The following is a 19033-nucleotide window of genomic DNA, read 5'->3' on the forward strand; positions in this document are numbered from 1 at the left end:
TTGCAGTAAGGTAGATGGTTTATTGGTTAGTTAGTTGATTGGTTTATTTTTAATGGATGCCATCAGCAATCTGAAATGTGCAAACACCTGCAAGTATAATAGATGTGGATTAACCCAGTCCTTAAACCAACATCATGTGCATTAAACTAACAGGGCAGTTAAATGTCAGCACTGTGTTGGACAGTTTGGTTTCGTAAATCTCTACTTACATATTTTACCAAAGCTTAATGGAGTTAAATAACTTAACAGGGCTTTTGATAGAAAGAGAAGATACATAAGCAAACCACTAGAGCTACCAGCAGTGCTCAGACTGAGGGCAAGATCCCAGGCTATATCAGTGGTGCAAGATGTTCAGCGTGGCTGTAGGCCTCCCTTACTGCCAAAGGCCAGCATGGCTGGTGCCCTGGGTGTAGGAGAGCTGCTGAGAGGATCCATGGAGTTTCAATGGGATGGTGAATGTCTGGGCTCATGCCATGGATGGAAAGGGAGCTCTAGATGAGCATGTGAGGCTATAAAATGAAAATATTCAAGTTGGCTTAAGAATGGTGGTGAAATGACATCTGGCATGTGCCTAAAAGTAACTTTAAGGCCATAAATGGGGCCTTGCTCTGCCTGTAGCTCTCTGGCAGTGAGGCTGTTCCTGTCCTCAGGAGCTGGGGAGTGTCAGGGGGTTCCTGGCACAGTTCAGCCACTGTTGTCAGAGTGGTCCCCAGCCTGTGTTTGGCCTAGGCTACCTTGTGGTCTTCCAAACAGTTCTTTGGCATCATTCATGAGAGAGCACAGGCCACTTAGTATTTCCGCAGGGCAGCTTGGCCTCAGCCATTCTCTTCTGAAGGGGAAGAGCATTAGCTTAATACCATGGGTTTGGCAACTCCAAGCCAGCTGGCTTCAGTGTGGGAGAATGGTCCAGGCATGTTGGATTTATTGGTCTCCAGTACAAGAAGTCAGGAGTAATGGCCTGTTCTACAGCTGCTGATTTATCCTCTGAGGCTTTGCAGTAATTCTGCTGCTGACTGTTAGGACTGCACCAGGAGTTGAAGGAGGAAATGTCCTGGTCTTTTTCCAGCCCTTGGACATCCCTCCAGGTTCCTTCAGAAACTGCTGCTGGCTTTGCCCTTGTATAAAAGATAGGCATTTGCATAGCCAAGGTTATGTTTTGCAAGCATTTGTAACTCCTGTTGTGCTTGATAATTTACAGGGCAGCAGCATTTTCTGTGGCATACTTTTATTGGTTTACTGTACAGCTTCTCGGAAATGCAATAATTGGTATTCCTCAGTTTTAAAAAAATCTGGTTCTTCTGGTTGTTCTCCGTATTATTCTTCTTTTAAAAAATAGTACTTTCTACAACTATGTTTTATTCTGAAAGTGAAACTTTTCAAACAAAATACTGAAATTCTCTATGCAACCACATTGAACAGGAAGTGCACTGTCTACTATTACTTCTGGTTATGGGCAAAATCAGGTTTAAAAGCAGGGTATGTCATGTACTTGGCTCTTGGAGAATATTAAGGAAGTAATCATGGGAAATAAATGAATTAGGGAGGAAAATAAAATAATGCTATCAGCTGAAGTCTCTGTTTGCTGAGATAATGTGACCTTCTGGGCAGCTCCCGCCATCATGGGCTGCTACTCTGCTGCCTGGTTTGTGGTGAAGAGCCCTGCATAATGCTCCGGGAAATCTCCTTCCCATAACCTGGTATTTGACAGTAAAACATTCATAGTGACCTATGTAGTTTAATGTAAATGTACACCAGTTCCTTGCGTATCTTTTGTTTTTTCTTTTGTTTTTCTCTGAGTATAGTCCCTTAAGAGGACTACTTTAACAAAACAAGAGGTGGCTTTTTATTTTACCAGAGCAATAGGTAAGTCAGCCCTTGATCACAAAACCAAGAACCAATGTTTAAAAAAAAAAACACACATAAAAGCAATGAAAAGGAAACTTTATTTAATACCAACTCCCTTTCCTGGAAGTCCTTGAGATTTTGCAGGCATCTCTCAGCCCTGAAGCCGCTGGGGCAGCTTAGCCCTCATCATGTATCCTGAGAGTTAAGTTTCAGTTCAGCCTTTAAGCTAACTTTGGAGCTGAAAAACTCAGTGTGTATTCTTTTGTTCTCTATTTCTCCCTTTCATCTGCTAACTTGGCACTTGACATAAAATATGCTGTATGAACTTAGAGGAAAGGCTTAACTAAGTTACCAGTTGTAGCCAGGAGCAGAAATACAGGGAAATATAAGCACAAAGCAAGCGTGTAACGATGCCTTTCCACAGTATGGTGTATTCTCTGTGGAATTTGAAAGAACTGCAATGGTAGTACTTTATTTAAGGTTTATTTAATATGCATTTGCTGGCTCTGTATGTATTTGTGTTGCAAGAACCTGCTTTTTGGGTTAAGTTCTGTCATGTGAACTTCTCTGAAAGAGTGGTCATGCAGTGGAATGGGCTGCCCAGGGAGGTGGTGGAGTCAGGGACCCTGGAGGTGTTCAAAGAGTGTTTGGATGTTGTGTTGAGGGACATGGTCTTGTGAAAACTGTTGGTGATGGGTGAATGGTTGGACTGGATGATGTGGGTCTTTTCCAACCTCGGTGATTCTGTCATTCTGTGATTCTATAATTTACTGAGGAGGAATACAGCCTATGAACTTTCACAGGAGATGGTTGTGATGGCTCAAGGTCTTCCTCCTGCCTTTCCACAGGACTGATTAAGATAAAATGCAACAGTAGGGACGCTTCTGCCTAGAGGGGTTAATCTGCATCTGAATTCTGTTGTACCCACTAATTATCACCTTCTTTCTACTGTAAAGACCTTTCTTCTGCTCACAACACTTTGAAGACTGTGACAGTATTGTGAAGTCTCCTGTCACAACAGGCGATATAGCTTTACCTACTGAATTTGTTTGACTGTTTCTGATTTCTTTATAGCTTGATGCAGAGGCTGTGAAAAACTGTGCAAAAGAAGGATTTCAACCCTCTTAGTGCCAGCTGTAGCCATTTTCCCTTGATCTTTTGTCAGTCTGGGGACTCAGCTATCCCCAGGCTAAAGGTGTGATTTCCCCAACTGAGAGATGCTTTTCACCTTGTGCATGCATATGCAACTCATTGTGCATCAGAGGGAAAAACTACAGGAAAGTTCCGACCATCTGTGTAGATTTGGTCATGTTGAAAGCTCATGATGTATTTTTGCATGCCTTAAAAAAGACTTATAAGGCCTTGCAAGGGGATCTCACTGCTGTCAGTGTACAAATAAATTCTTTTTGAAGCTATATAGAATGCTGGTGATGAGCATCTCAGAAAGTTCAAACAAGTTAATAACACAATCGTCAGAGCAATAAAGGAGGCCTGGGGCCCAAACACTGAGGAGAACAAAGGGAGCAAACATATAAATAAAGAAGTTCCTCAGTAAACATTCTCCTTGCTGAAAAGTGTAGGAGCTCTGTGGAAATCAAAATATGATTAGGTAGGCGAGGAGAATTCGATTAAAGCTGGCCAAATGCTTGATTGCTGTGTTTTACAGTCTTGATAATCTTCTTCTAAAGTAAGCTCTGAATATAATATATTTTAATTCAACCTGGCTATGAAGACGTTTTTGTCATACTTCTCCTAATTTATAAGAAAAAGAGTTGTTTGTTTTTTTTTCCTTTTTTTTTTTTTTTTTTTTTTTTTTTTTTCCCTTTTGTTTTTACTGAGTTACATTCTATTTTCTTGAGCCTATTTATAAATCTCATTTGGCAAGTAATTGCTTTCCTAATCCAGAAAAGTAGTGTTGAGCTGTGAGTTACTAAGTCCAGTTCCTTTTAGATGGATTTGTGGAGACTGCTTTTGTGGCAGTGTCTGAGAAGGATCACTGAAATTTCTGAATTCTGCTCCAATTAGCTGTAACTCCTATCAGTATAAAAAGATAACCTCACAGACTTGTGTAGTGTGTGATAAATTTGAAATAATCAGTAGTGTGAAGTCGGAGTGGACGCTCTTTTAGTGTATTGATAAAGTTTTTACAAATAACTTTGAAATACATTTATTTGTAGTCACTTCAACATATTGTTTTACTGGCCTATTCTTGACAAGCCCTTACAGGATGGAATCTGAAGAGTGCTCCCAGATTCACAGTAATGTGTGCACCTTACTGAATAGTAGCTCTGTCTCATCCAGTATTCAGCAAGACAAGGCACTTTTTTCTTTTCCTGTAACAGTAGTAGGGAGCTCTTAAGAAGGTTTTAGTGATAATCCTCTTACTATTTTATTGTTTGTGCAGTTACAAGGATGTATATCGGTATCCTTTGGTGATATTTTTAATGCTGCTAGATAAAAAATGTATCAACAAGAAATAGTAATTGTTCTTCACTAGGGAAAAAGCTATCAAGGAACTGTATAGCAGCTCACCATACTTCTCAGTCATCACGTTAAATTACAGTCTGTTGTATGATGATTTTTTGTTGATTTGCAGCAGTCTCTTCCAACTTCACCAGGGAGCTGCACATTCACTGATGCACATTTGCCCACACATTGACAATTGCTTGATTTGGGGTACAGGGTGGTAGTTTGGCTTTCATACCTTAGATTAGGTTGCTTTGCCATCTCCAGTGCAAGATCACAGTTGAGTCTAGAATTTGCATGGTATAGTGAGTAATATAAGGGAAATGTACTGACCTCGGACCTTTTCCCTTCTAGTAGTTCTAGCTGTAGCAACAGTGGTCTGCTGTGGTTTTTATCCCCTATGCAGGGATGGAAATGAATTTGCAGAGCACAGAGATAAAAAATACACTAGAATACATTAAGGATATTAGTTTCAGAAGACCGCAGTATGTTTCATTTTCTGAGACAATATGTACTGTATGATCAGTTGAACAGAATCAGATATCAGTCCTACTCCTGTGAAACACATGGTTCTTTTAAACAGAAACGACTATGTGCATGCAGCAATTGTGTCTGTTTGAACTTGCATAGTAGAAATGGGCCCCAGATGTTACAGTTATGTAATGGCCTAATCTAAAGCCAAGTAAAGAGAGCCTTGTGGGCTTCATATCATGCCAATAAGAACATTTTCAGGGAATTAACATTGAAGGAGATTGCAGTGAGCTAACATTGTAGCTATTGTATAAAATCAAAATGTATGTATGGAGGGCGTGCCTTTATTCACTGTGGTTGGAGTTAAATTTATACTTTGGAGGAGGGGGAAAATGTGACATGAATTATCTCCAATGAAAGAAGTACTTTATTTAGCTGTTAAATACAACCATGTGTATCTTACAACCATCTTTTTTTTTTTTTTTTTTTTCCTATCTACTTCATTAGATGTTACTAAAGTGCTTACTTGAGTGGGGAAGAATATTTATTCATGTTGTAAGTGTGAGATAGTTACTTAAAAGTAGATCACTTTTGAGTTTCTGAGCTGAAAGAGTATTAAACTGTGTAGCTATTGCTATCTGTTACAAAACAGAAATTAAACTCACGAGGCCCTTGGTGTGTTACACCATTATGCTTCGTGGTGAGGTTTGGTGGCCAAGGTTGGCTGGGAAAGGCAGCAGCTTGGACAGCACTTCCTTCACCCTGAGGCCTTTGTGTGGGATATTCATGTCATGGTACGTAAAAGATGACTGAGGAATCTCAGTAACATGAATTCCTCTTTTGTGCCACTGTGCAAGACTGGTGAGGTACCTGATGGTTGAATAAAAACTAACAAAGTCTCTCAGATAACCAGAACAAAGTAGATGCAATTTCTACCTTTAAAATGCAAGGAGATACAGAAGATTCCTTGTGAGTACACTAGTTGTAGATACGTGGGCTGAGAAGTTATCATGCTTTGCCTAGTCATGCATTTATCCATCAGCAAATGCCACATAGTTTAATCCATAATGAGGCAGAATTACAATAAATGGTCTTAATTTGTTTGCCATATGCTAAGAGTGCCCACATGTTCACATATAGATCAGTTGATGCACAATAATTAGATGATGAGAAAAATTACTCGTGTCTCAACTTTTGTTACTTCTGGGATGTTGCCTGTTGTGACCACTAACAAGTCATTGTCTGATTTGTCAACAAAAACTTTCTTAGACAGCCACCTTCTTTTCAGATAGGGATGGAAAAATAACCCAGATACATTGGTTTGGTAAAAAGAAAACACAAAAACAATCAAACAAAAAAAAAACCCAAAAAACCTAACTCAATACAATGCAGTATAATCAGACACTCACAAATAAGTTTCTATTGATAGATAACTGAGTATTTAAGCATTTGGTGCTTCTACAAACTTGTGCTTCATAGCATTCATAGTCCAAACGTAGTTAAATTTCATAGAGTTGTATTCAAAATTGATTGAGACTACTGAGGAAAACACTATATTGTATATATATAATTATTATATATTTTTATATATAACAGAAGTTCTGTTGTAGTTGTGCTGTTCTTGTTGCTGCTTTTAAAAAGTGGTGTCTGTTCTATGTCTAGAAGATTGAGAAACTTCATGATCATTACCAGGAATTTTCCCCGTTACCGAGTTTGCAGTTTGAGTCATCTTACAGTGTTTTCTAGTACAAACCTCTTTTGTTTCAATGTTGTGATGCCAGGATTTGCCATGATGAGAGCTCAGTCTTGAAGACTTGGCTTCAGGATTCTGGAGAACTTGCTGAAGGACAAAATACATGGCTCTGGAATTGAGGCTGCCTTTGTGCTAACTCTGGTATTCCAGCTGGGACTACGATTGTGTATTCTTCAGTTCTGATTTGCCCCAAGGTACTTGTGTCCCACAGTGTGTGTTACGTTCTTAAGGATATTAATTTGCCAAGGAGCTAGCTCAGTGATTGTACTGCGAAAGAAGATATTAATACGGTGTTGCATCAGAAGTTGCTATACTTCTCACAGCCTTCTGAAACTGTAATTGATGAAGTTTATTGTTTGCTCCATTTTTCAAACAGTAGCGGCTTCAGCATTTCCAGTTTCATAAAGCATCTCACATGGAAATCAGATTATACTACACAACCACTTGTCAGTGTTCAATTTTTCACTTTCTTGCTTAATTTTTTCCATGTAAACAGAAAGATCTATTTCATGAGCGAGAAGTATTTGGCTTTCATCATAAGCAAAGTTTCTACTGATTTAATTTAATTTACCATCTGAGCATCCAGCATGAATATTGGCATCTGAAACTGTGGGAAACTTTTAACAACATGAATGACCATGGGCAAACCAAAACCACCTCTCAGAACCGTTAAGGACGTGGTAAGCAGCTGTTATAAATAAATCAATAAAACACATTTTCACTGAGTTTTGCAGGGGGCAGGAAAAGAAGATAAGCTTGTATTGACTTTGCTACACCTTACAAACATATGTGTTGGAACCTATTAATATAACTGCTAGCCAGCCTGAGGTTTTTCTTAATATGTATGTCATGTCTCAGTTCTTGAGAGATGAGCAAGTGTCCCTCTTCAGCTACCTTCAACTTCACAGTCTGCTTACACAGTCAGCGTTAAGGGGGTGGCAATAGGAAATGTTTTCAGCTCTCACAGCCCAGTTTTGACTTGATGGGACTTTGCTTCTCAAGTGTGCATATAAAAATATCTATGCATAACCTGAGAAGTTTGCCCGCCTCACTGGGCAGCTGGAGCCCCCCATATGTTTGCTCTTGGTGTTGCTCTCTGCAGTCACTGCATTACCACTTACTGTCCCAGTGATAGCAGGGCACAAAGCTGCTGCTCTGCAGTTCTTTCTCCAGAGCTCTTCCTTCTCATTGCTCCCTGTGCTTTATTCCTCTTTGCCACACCTTCAGAAGCATTTACCCTTTACTTTTAATTTAAGCCAGTTGGCCCTAATCCTGCAAAGTCTTAGACTCACTAAGGCCAATAATGGTAAACATGAGAGTTTCACCGATGATTTGAGTGGACCGGTCTACCAACGTGGTGAATGGCTATTTTATTTTTGATTGTTTTTAGGATGGTTGTTTTTAGAAGCCTCTGGGGTTGAGCTTCATTTGAATGTATCTGCCTTTAATAATTCTGCCTTTATTGTGGTCAAGCTTAATTTTTCTTTCACACGGGAGATATTTATCCTGAATTAAGATTTCCACCTATTAGTGCCTACTAATGCTGTTCAGAAAAAAAGGACAAAAAGTAAAATCAAACCCATATCCATAAACAGAAAGAAATACTCTTTTGCATTTGGACACTTCTCTGTGATTTGCTCGCGGCTGCAAAGCCAGCTGCATGTTAACCGGAGGCCGTGCGTGCTGCAAGGCATGCATCTGAGATTAATAAAATGTTGTGTTACTCCAGCAAGTGTGCAGGCTTCTTTCCCAAAGCGGCTGACGTCGCTTGGAGCACAGAACCCTCCCACACTTCCTTGCTAATTGATGGTGACGGGCTATCCGCTGAGCTGTAACCTAACATAGGAATTGAATCAGATCAACAGCTGAGAGAAGTCTCCAGCAAGCAGGATCGCCTCATGTAGGCAAAAACTTGGCGCTTTAAGCCAGGCCTGAAGAGGAGAAGGAGCCAGTAAGGGTTCACGTAGGCTGATGTGCCGAGGTTTTGGCAGCGTGCTGCTCAGTTGGGGAGGTTTTGCTGCTGGAGGACGCGTCGCTGCAGGGAGGGCTGGCCTGCGCGGAGCACGGCTGGCATGCTCGACAGACGCCCGATGGCTCCGCAGGCTGAGCTCGGTGCACGGGGGGTAAGCATATGCTGCAGGAGCCGGGCCAGATGCTGGGGAGCGACTGAATTTAGAAATGAAGCATACAGACTGGCTAGCAAATTAACTTAATTACAGTTAAAATGTTTCACTTTGCTCTCATCTAGCCACGCTTAAGTGGTGTTGAAAAATGTGTCTGCCTTTCAACAGAAGTCCAAATGATACTGTTGAGCTTTCCATGTTTTGGTTGTTGGTTTTTGTTGCTTGTTGTTTGGTTGTTGTTTTCTTTTAATTAATCAGACACGAAATTGCTGACACGCTGAAAAACTGCAAATGCTGGAGGTGAGGGGAAGTGAAAGCCTGTGCAGGTGGCTGCTGCCACCAGCTCTCCTATCTGGAGCCCTGTTAGCCACAGCTGAAACAAAGTATCTCACTGTTCTGTGTTCTTAAGATTGCGCTAAATGATTGTTTTCTCCTCAATATGAGAGCAATGGGACTCTCTACTGGCAACACTTTGAAGTACATTGTCTGCCGGGGCACACATGGTGTGCTCTATTTTCTGCTTTGGGCTGAGCTGTACTGCTATCATGAGTTTTGATTTGGCAGCGTCTTACCAGATAGGTGTCCCCTGGTGCCAGGGGATGATGGAAGCAGGTATCCCAGCTTTAGCTGAACTTCTGAAATAAAGTGTAAATAAGAAAGATGTTTGAAAAGTAGTACTTGGGTGTGCTTTGTTTTCCTTCTTTTGCTGCAGGAAGCAGAGAATGGAGATCAAAACAGTATGAATAACATATTTCCATAATAGTAAAAAATAAACGTCATCTAAATGCTTGGCTAAAAGCTTGCTGTATGCAAGGTTTGAATATGGTTGCAGAGAAGCAGTGCACCACAGGCATGAGAGTTGCTTTGCTATTACGGTGAGACTGCTCAGGTACATAGCATCTTGTAGAATGGCTGCTCTGTATCTCTCTTCTACAAGGAAACCAAGTTTGGATCAGTTCTTTCAGGGGACTGGGTCTGGTCTTGTTCAATATCTTTACCTTGACAAGGGGATGGAGTCCACTCTCATTAAGTACACCAATGATAGAAAGCTGGGAGGAGTGGCTGACACCCTGAAAGGTGGTGCTGCCATTCAGCCAGACCTGGACAGACTGAAGAGCTGGGCAGCGATAAACTAGATGAGCTTTAACAAAGCAAGTACAGAGTCTTCCACCTGGGAAGGAATAACTGAAGGTATCAGTAAAGGCTGGGACATGACCTGCTGGAGAGGAGCTTGGTGGAAAAGGAAACCTGGGCATCTTGGTAGACAACAGGTTGTCCACAAGCCAGCAGTGTTCCCTGGGGGCCAAGGACAATGGGATCCTGGAGTGCATTGAAAGGTGCATGGCCAGCAGGTCAAGGGAGACCATCCTCCCCCTCAACTCTGCCCCGGTCAGGCCTCACCTGGAGTACTGTATCCAGTTCTGGGCCCCCCAGTACAAAAAAGACTGGGATCTCCTGGAGAGAGTCCAGCGAAGGGCCACAAAGATGATAAAGGGCCTGGAGCATCTCTTCTATGAGGAAAGGTTGAGACAGCTGAATCTGTTCAGCCTTAAAAATAATGATAAGAATAATAAAGACTCAGAGATGATCTTATTAATGTTTATAAATATCTTAAGTGTGGGAGTCAAGGATATGTGGCCAACCTCTTTTCAGCAGTCTGTGGGGACAGGTCAGGGGGAAATGGCCATAAACTCAAGCATAGGAAGTTATGCACCAATATGAAAAGGAACTTCTTCACAGTAAGGGTGATGGAGCACTGGAACAGGCTGCCCAGAGAGGTTGTGGAGTCTCCTTCTCTGGAGATACTAAAGAGCCAGATGGATGTCTACCTATGCAGCCTGCTGTAGGGACCCTGCTTTGTAGTGGGGTTGGACTCTATGATCTCTGGAGGTCACTTTCAGCCCATACGGTTCTGGGACTCTGTGATTCTTTCTCTGGATGATTTGTGGGGATCTCCAGTTGAGCAGCTGAATAGCTGTTGCCAACAGGCAGACAGAAGGAAAGTGAGCAACTGTTCTTTACTCCAAGTTAAAATCTGCTCCTATGTTTGGGAGGCAAGGAAGGATTAAGTTATCCCCACATGTCATCATGGTCCATCAACACATTCAGTGTGTTTTAGAAATATGAAGTATTTACAACTGCCAGCTCCAGCTGAAGTGGACTTGTTTTCAGTGTGGATGTTCAAAATAGTGGAAAGCAGGAATTATGTTCATACCTAATAATAATAATAATAATAATAATAATAATAATAATAATAATAATGTTCATACATTCAGCTGGCTGCAGCATTTTCTAATGTTATTAGCCTAGTTAAACGCTTAGCTCTCTAGGCTTCAAAATGTATATTTTCCAATCAATTCTGAGAGTTCTGATAAATTAGAGTGTTTTGGCCTTTGATGGCAATCCAATTACAATTATCAATGGGGAAAAAAATTGAGATTATATATGTATATATTTATGAGGGAAAGGACTCAAAGTAAAAAAGAAATATAATTGCAATTGTAAAGTATTCCTTATCTGAAAATAGTCTATCTGTTGTCAGAATTTAGCACTAAGAATGTCCATGTGTCCATGAAACATTTTCCTTTTTATGTCTACTGGCTGTCAAATAATGCCATCAAGAGGGATGCAAGCTTGGTACATCTGGGCTATAGAGTAAAATGAACCTTTTCTCTGATATCGTGATGTGAAGAAGTCTAGGCTCTGTCTGGGGTGGTCATAGAAGTCCTGTGGAAGGAGGGCAAGTGATGCCATGAATCTATGCTGTAAGTGTGCAGGGCTTGGGGGGCAAAAAAAAAAGCTGGTTAGAGAAAATGGAAAGGAATAGCGCTTGGCTAAAAGGATTCTGTGCATTTCTGCTTCGTGGAAGACCCTTGGTAAGGGGAAAGGTCAGGGGAAAGAAGAAGAAAAAAGGGGAAAAAAAAGGTTTTATGTGTACAGCTTAATGTGCACAGCTGAACAAATGGCCAGTTCTTCTGTCAGTGTCATGGCCAAGGACCCTTCTTTTCATGTCTGAATAAAGTGCTATGAGATGTGGTTTAGTGGGTAGTAATGGTGATAGGAGGATGATTGGACTAGATGATCTTGTAGGTCCTTTCCAACCTTGAGATTCTATGATTTTAAGTTTCTCTCCTCATTTCTAGATGTGCTGTGAGGGGAAGAAAATGTGGCTGATATGAATTTTGGTTGCAGTCACTCGCTGTGCAGAAGGATTTTACAGGAAGCTGTGCTTGAAAATCAGTTTGTTGTTAGCAGTAACAGTTCTCAAACATTACGTCATTGGAAAAAAGAGTAGTTTAGATGGCTGAGTGGAAAGTAATAGGAAAACTGAGAGGACTGAAAGAGAGATACAGCCTGAGAGCTTTCTCTTTCATATTTTTTGGCATGCATAATTAAGTAAAGTGCTTACTGGTGATAGCCTCGTAATGACAGATACCCCTTCTAATAAGTTGACCTATAAAATGTTCCAGTCAATTAAAATATTACAGTAAAAAGAAATAAAATAATACTTCCTGTCCAACTGCTGACATATTTTCATCAACACCAACAACTTATGACAAAAAAATCTACAGTATGGAAACTTCTGCCAGAAAACTGTGAGCACATTTAAGAGCGTGAATCTCTTATGGCCTCCTGAAGCTGTGACTGCATAGCAGGTGAGGTGAGGACACCAAGGAGTGACATCTGCCTTTTTGCCAGTGTTCCCTGATATCCATGAATTTAGGTTTTCCAGCATTGGTGGAATATATATATGTATATTATGTTTTATTTTTTAAATTCAAATTGCAATGAACAAGCCCAGAATTTCCTAAAACAAAAGAGGTTAATTTTGTTATTTTCTTACCAGGATGAACAATGCAGAAATGCAACATAAAAAGAATGTGAAAGAAAGGGAGGTAAAGGACCCTTGAAATTCTCTTGCATCGAGGTATATTTTTTGTAGGCTTTTTAATCACTGGACTGTTCTGTTTTCCAGTCACTTTTTGGTGTGGGCCAAAATACAGATGTTGTATTTGTGAAAATAGTTTTTCTAATCCTATAGGATTTTTATTTATTGATTTATGGCCATGTTTTATTACTGATCTCTACAGCCCATTGCTATAAGTAGAAATCTACATGTTCCACTGGTGCTGCACGTATGCTGCATCTAGACCTGGGGTTTATATAAAGCTTGCAACTGCTTAGTAATAGCAACCTATGTTCTGTGACAGAGATGGTTTGAAAAATATTCGCTTTTACCTTGCTGGCCATGCAACATCTTATATTTAAAGAAGCTGCAGAGTATGAAAGCACATAGACAGTCTTTGTGTAACAGCTCTGATGTTTAGGTTGGTTTCCTAGACAAGCTTTATGCAATCCCACTTTCCATCTGTTAGCTGTGCTTCTCAGTAACTTCAGTCCAGTGTCCGATTTACACCAGCCTTGCAGAGGTCTGGGAGCTACAGAGTCCTTAGGGGCTGGCTGGAGCTTCTGATGCTGCTTGTTCTGCATGCCAGTGTTTGAGTTGAGACACTCCCTTGGCTCCCCTGGCATCCAGGAGGTAGCACCCAGCCAGCTGATTAACATGGATTTAACTCCAGAGGAACCAAACCTTTGCCTCTTGTTCAACCAGCAGCTGGTGGGAAGTTTGGTGAGGGGAGGGAAGCCACGTGTGCAGAGCATGTGCTGTGTAGGGAAAAAGGGAATGAGCTAAAGGTACTGTGGAGGTGTGTGTGGGAAACCAGGCTTTGTTTCTTCTGCTGTTCACAAAACAACTTGTTTTTCTGCATCTCATCATTAATGATACATTGCATTTTGCAGTCGTTTGGTGGATATATATATATATATATATTACTTTTTTTTTTTTCCTTGAATATTTTGAGGCTGCTGAAAGGATGCTGACAGATTGACAAGTTGGGATATTCATCATTTAAAGATTATTAACTTGTTAGTAAACAGGATTTTTAGACTATTAATATCAGAAAATATATCATTTTCAAGTCTGCTGGCAGTTCTAGGTGAAAACTGAGTTTCATTTTGAATGGGCTTCTGCTGATCCAGGGGATCACTTACTTGCATTGCAGTATTTATAACTTGGTATCTTCGCAGTCTGGCAGAGTCCTCAGTGAAGCACACGTCACTGTTTCTGTGCAGTTCACGTTGTATTTGGTCAAAGCCTTTCTTCACAAATTTGTGTGATTCAGCCATACACAGACTTTGTTTTCCACCTTGTAATGAGTCTGTTAATTTGCTTATTTATTCAAGCGCTGTGCTGACTGATTTTAATTGGAAAGGTTCCAGTGGTTCCTTTCCTTTCTTGGTCATATCCACATGTACTTTATAATTCTATGATCATAGAATACATATATCTTTTCTGATTTCTAATAAAGTAACAATTAAAAAATATCATGTCATTTTAATACTTGAAAAAACAATCTCTTGGGTATTTGCTTTCTATAAACGAATGGGTTGTATACATAAGGAATTGCATTTTAGAAGAAGTATCACTTGAAATGTAAGCGTTACTTTTCATCAATATTCCCAGTTCATTTGGAAACAGTATCACTAGGCTATATCAGAAAGCACTTACATAAGTGCTTTGTTAGCTAACAGTTTCAGGAGCTCATGCTACAGTGGAGTGCTATAAAAGCCAATTTCAAACCAAGGACTTAAGGAAATTTCTGCTGGTTTTCAAGGAAATTGGTGGGTTCCCAGAAAATTGTGATATTTCTGGACTCCATGTTTTCTGTCTGGGTATTTTCTGTTAAGAAAATGTGACCAGTTTCTGTTGCGCTTTCAAATGAATCTCTGAACTTTATTGTACGTGATTTGTATAGACTTGAAAACTAGCATCAGAATAGCAGAAATTTTTCATTCCAGAAAAAGAATCCTAATGTTTCTGAACAGAAGTGCTTGAAATAATCATTTGCTCGAGTTTCAAAAGTAAATTTCTGCATTGATGCTGGCTTACTGTAAATCTTCTATTCAGAACACAGTAAATGGCTTAGATACAGTTTTCTGATTATAAGAGAGGAGGACTTATTGTAGCTTGGAATTAAAACATTGTCTTTTAGTAGGTCATGACCACACTGAGATGAATAATTACGGATTTGATCAGAGTTCTTACTATGTTAGTCACTTCTTGAGGCTGTAAATCAATTGTCCCGTAAATATTCTGTACTCAGGAGGAGCTTCTCAGTGACTTAAGAGGTCCACTCCTAACTCACAGTAGAGCCACGCATCTGAAACTGGAAATAGTGTAGGGTTGTCTGCTGAATCACCAACGGGATCACCTTGAAAACTCACCCAGCAGAAAGTGCTGAAGGATCAGGGCCATGGAGCTGAGAAGACAAGCCTGACAAAGTCTGAGCTGCATATCCCGGTCCTGATTCAGGAGCTCTCAGCAATGTCAGTACTGAGGAACAAAGCTGCTTGGAGCACACATTTGTTTTTTTAATGAACTGACTGTGAATTGCAGCAACAGAGAACTAGAAAACAGTGCCAAGCAGAGAAGTGATATTCAGGCTTCAGCACTGCTGGCGAGATTTCTGTTGTTTAAAGTGGGCAGGATAGTGAGACTACTAGTTTACTACCTGCTGCCTTTCATTGGGGGAGTTCTGAAAATGCCTTTGTCACATGTTGCATTAGTACTGATCAAAGAATAACTTTACTGTTCTTATCATCTCCTTCGCTCTACTGACTCCTTGTACTGTGTAGCAAACAAGCTACTTCTGAGAGTGCTTCCACTGCAACACACTAAGGTTATAGTTATGGCTCCTGTAAGCCAGGGCTGTGCTTCTGACTCCTTGCTCATTACATTCATGTATGTTCCTGCAGTTCCAGGTGACACCCATACCCAGAAGTGCAGGAGTTCATTAGAGCAGCAGCTGTCTAAATGATCCTTAATTCCTATTCTGAAGCTCTAAAGTGAGTCTCAAGTGATAGTCAGACCTATCTGCTGGTGGGAATTGTTCCAGCTTTTGCACTGTATTAAAACTCATTTCACTGGAGCTCTTTAAATTGTGAGGACTGGCTTGTACCAAAAATTAAGTATAATTAACAAAGCTTCTAGGGTTGCCAAAAGTGCAAGCATCAGAAAAACTGCATGTTTCAAACATGAGGAATGGGAATTGAGATTTGAAGAAATGATGAGGCCAAAGAAACAACAACATTGGGTGAGAATCAAGAACTTCAATTGATGGAAATGTGGAATGATGTCTTGGGCATCAACAAAAGTAGTATGCCACAGTGCCTCCTGCGGCCTGCTGCTATGGCTCTGCCAGTCAGGTATGTTTACACTTCTGTCATAATAACAGAATGCAGAACTATCAATAGCTCACATTTTACAAAGACTTTTATAAATGCTGCTTTGAGATATGATTGGACTTCATTCATGAATTGGTACTTCATTCTAAAACTCAGAACAGTTTTAAAAGACCTTTCTGCTGGGAAATGTCAGCTGATCAATATCATGAGTGCCTGGAGGACAATCTGTAGCTTGAGCCTAATTTTGGGAATGTAGAGATGTGGACAGAGATAGTTAATGTCTATGGCAGTTCATGGTGGCTTCTGTACAGTTATTCCCCAAGTTGCTCTTCAGTCACCAGCTCTGGGACATCAGTGGCTGGCGCTCATCACATTGCTGGTGGCACTTGGACATTACAGCATGCCTGGGAGAAGGCACGTTCTGCATGTGAGAGTTGAAAGCATCTCACTGAGATCAAATCCTAGCGTTAATTTGAAGTATTCTCCAGTGCAGCAGGTCAGCAGCATGTAGCAGTGACATTAAAGTTCTGAATTACTAAATATTCAACGGAAATCTGTATTTCTGGGGGAATGTTTGCCACCAAGGCTACTTATTCCAAGCTTTTCCAAGCTTTTATATATTTTAGCTCAAATATTGTTTTCTGTTGTTGCTCTTCTTGTGTTCAAAAACATATGCAATTTTCTTCTTGAAAGTATTAACTCTAGTAAAATGAGCATTATCTCTGTTTTAATCTTTAGGCATTATTTCTTTTAAAAGTAAGTGTTGATGGTTGTTTTATTACATCTACATCTACATCTACATCTACATCTACATCTACATCTACATCTACATCTACATCTACATCTACATCTACATCTACATCTACATCTACATCTACATCTACATCTACATCTACATCTACATCTACATCTACATCTACATCTACATCTACATATACATCTACATATACATATACGTCCCCAGCCACTTAAAACTCTGAAAAGACTTCCAGCTGCTCAGAAATTTTTGGCTACTCTCAGTTGCTGGCAGTTTGTGTGGAGGACTTACACTAGCAAGGGCACGTTGACCATTTACTTGCTTTTTCTGTCTGTGCCTATTCTCAGTACTTCACTGCTGCAAGACTGCAAGGTGTTTCCTGTGTCTGCACTATATTTAAAATCAAACACAAAACCAAACCCATACAAACAAAAATCTTACAAATATGAACAATCACCTGTGGATGGATTTCCCAACTAGACAGCACCTCTCTGCTATCAGAGTGATGTGAAGGATCCGTAATAAAGCAGGCAAAATGGTATCAAACCTTTGTCTGACACTCACTGCGGTTTGGGTTAAGTGTTTTAGCTGCAAGAATGGCAGCCACTTGCAGCCTGTTATTTCTGTGAGAACACGCTCCTGTTATCTTTCAGTGCAGGAGAAGATAGCATGTGCCCCTAACGCATGTATATCTGCAAGATGAGAAGTCTAGTCTGTTGTTAATGTTATCACTGCTGTGTCCTGAAATAGAAAACTGCAGGCAGATTGGATTGTGTTAGAGAATGGTAACCATAATAAGAATAATCCACAAATGATAAGCAGCTCCGGTGTTTAAAAATAAAATATAAATTGCTTTCTAGTAGTTCCATGAGCATACTTTAAGACTTCAAGGCTCCTTATACTTAAGGTTGTTTTGGGGATCAAAGATTTGACATTGATATTAAGGAGATCTTCAATTAGTTGACACTGTTTTGTTATATACCTACATGAAATTGAATTTCATCAAATGAAATGTTACTTACCAGCCCTTTCTCAGCTGCACACCATATGTAGTGACAGATTACAAACATCCTACATGATGTATGGACTTTTATGTAAGGAGATGAATTTTAAATTCATAGCTAGATATACAAACAATACATTCAGAAGAGAAATTCAGAGTGTGTTGGAGTTAAATGCAGAGCATCTCTGTGATGTGGAGTTTGCACCATGTTCTAGGATGCTGCCCAGTGCATCTGAAATGAAAATCTAGGAAAAAACAATATTGAGTAAACCTTTTAATAGTTCTAAACCATACACTTTTGGGGAGATGCCTTAAAAAGAAAGAAGGGTCTGTGTCACATCATTCCTCCACGTAGCTTTACTTACGGATAGGATCAGCTAGCATGAGCCTGAGGAACTCAGACTGAGTTCCTTACCAATTGCAACAGGCTCTGAGACTTCACTGTAACAGTGTAGTGGTGTGCTCAATCATAGCTCTTCTGGGCCAGTTTGTTATCAGTCTCCCTTGCTGTCCTGCCATTTTCATAAAGTACTTGGATATTTCTTGAAACACAGTCTCATCTCCTCTGATTTCAGGGACATTGTGATTACTTGTGTAGTTCATTCAAAGAGTGGCTATAAGAACTGAAGAAGACCCATTCTTCAAAATATGCCTAAGGAACAAGAAAGCCCAGGCTTCAAATTCTTTTGGTAGTCCTTGCTGCCTGGAAGGCCAGCTTTATCCAGGGCTGCATCAACAGAGTGGCGGCCAAAAGAGAGAGGGAGGAAACTGTCCCCTCTGCTCCACCCTCAGGGGGTCCCATCTGGAGCACTGCATCCAGAACTGAGGTCCCCAACACAAGAGTAAAAGAGCTAAATACCATAGGGGGGAGGGGGAAAAGAAGAAAAACAACTGAAAAAATTACTTGCTAATTTTCCAATTTAAGTAACGTGGTTAAGCAGCTATTCGGTGTTGATATGGGAGAGGTTAGTTTGGAGGTTGGGTAGTTGAAGAGAAAGCTCTTGCTCTTTAGGCTCATATAAAAGTTTTCTAGAGTTTTCTGCCACAGGTATATGAGAAGCATAAATAGGAGTATCGACAAAATTCCTTTAAGAATAAATCACTCCTTATGTTTACAAGCAAATTCCTGTTGCTATCTATGCGAGAGAAACTTATAAGCTGCTGACGTTTTTCACTGGGGCCTGAATGTGAATCTGAATTAAGTAAGAGAGTCAATTGCATACCGTTAGAGTTCTTGAAGGAAAAAATAGTTGTTACTGTTGGATGCAAGTTGAAAGATTCTTGTTTATCAAGGAGCGTCTGTTTAGTCTATTAACCTTGACAACCGTGTCAGCAGTTTTTTCTGTGTGTTTTCCCAAAGGCTCTATGTT

General features: G+C 40.3%; 1 protein-coding gene across 6 annotated transcripts in view; it reads left to right on the plus strand.

Annotated features, from left to right (window-relative positions):
* The window catches only part of CACNB2 (calcium voltage-gated channel auxiliary subunit beta 2), a 216754-nt gene that overhangs the window by 101559 nt on the left and 96162 nt on the right, over positions 1-19033 (plus strand). Inside the window, exon 1 of one of the 6 annotated variants that reach the window (XM_072330344.1) lies at positions 8379-8658. The exons of 4 other annotated variants lie outside the window; for them this stretch is intronic. In XM_072330344.1, coding sequence (XP_072186445.1) covers positions 8608-8658 — 51 coding nt within the window. In that variant the 5' untranslated portion in view covers positions 8379-8607. Of the gene's footprint in view, positions 1-8378; positions 8659-19033 lie in introns of those variants that run through there. One more of the 6 variants, XM_072330341.1, reaches the window with a different exon arrangement.

This window comes from Excalfactoria chinensis, chromosome 2 (assembly GCF_039878825.1).
Source record: "Excalfactoria chinensis isolate bCotChi1 chromosome 2, bCotChi1.hap2, whole genome shotgun sequence".
Classification (NCBI taxonomy): domain Eukaryota; kingdom Metazoa; phylum Chordata; class Aves; order Galliformes; family Phasianidae; genus Excalfactoria; species Excalfactoria chinensis.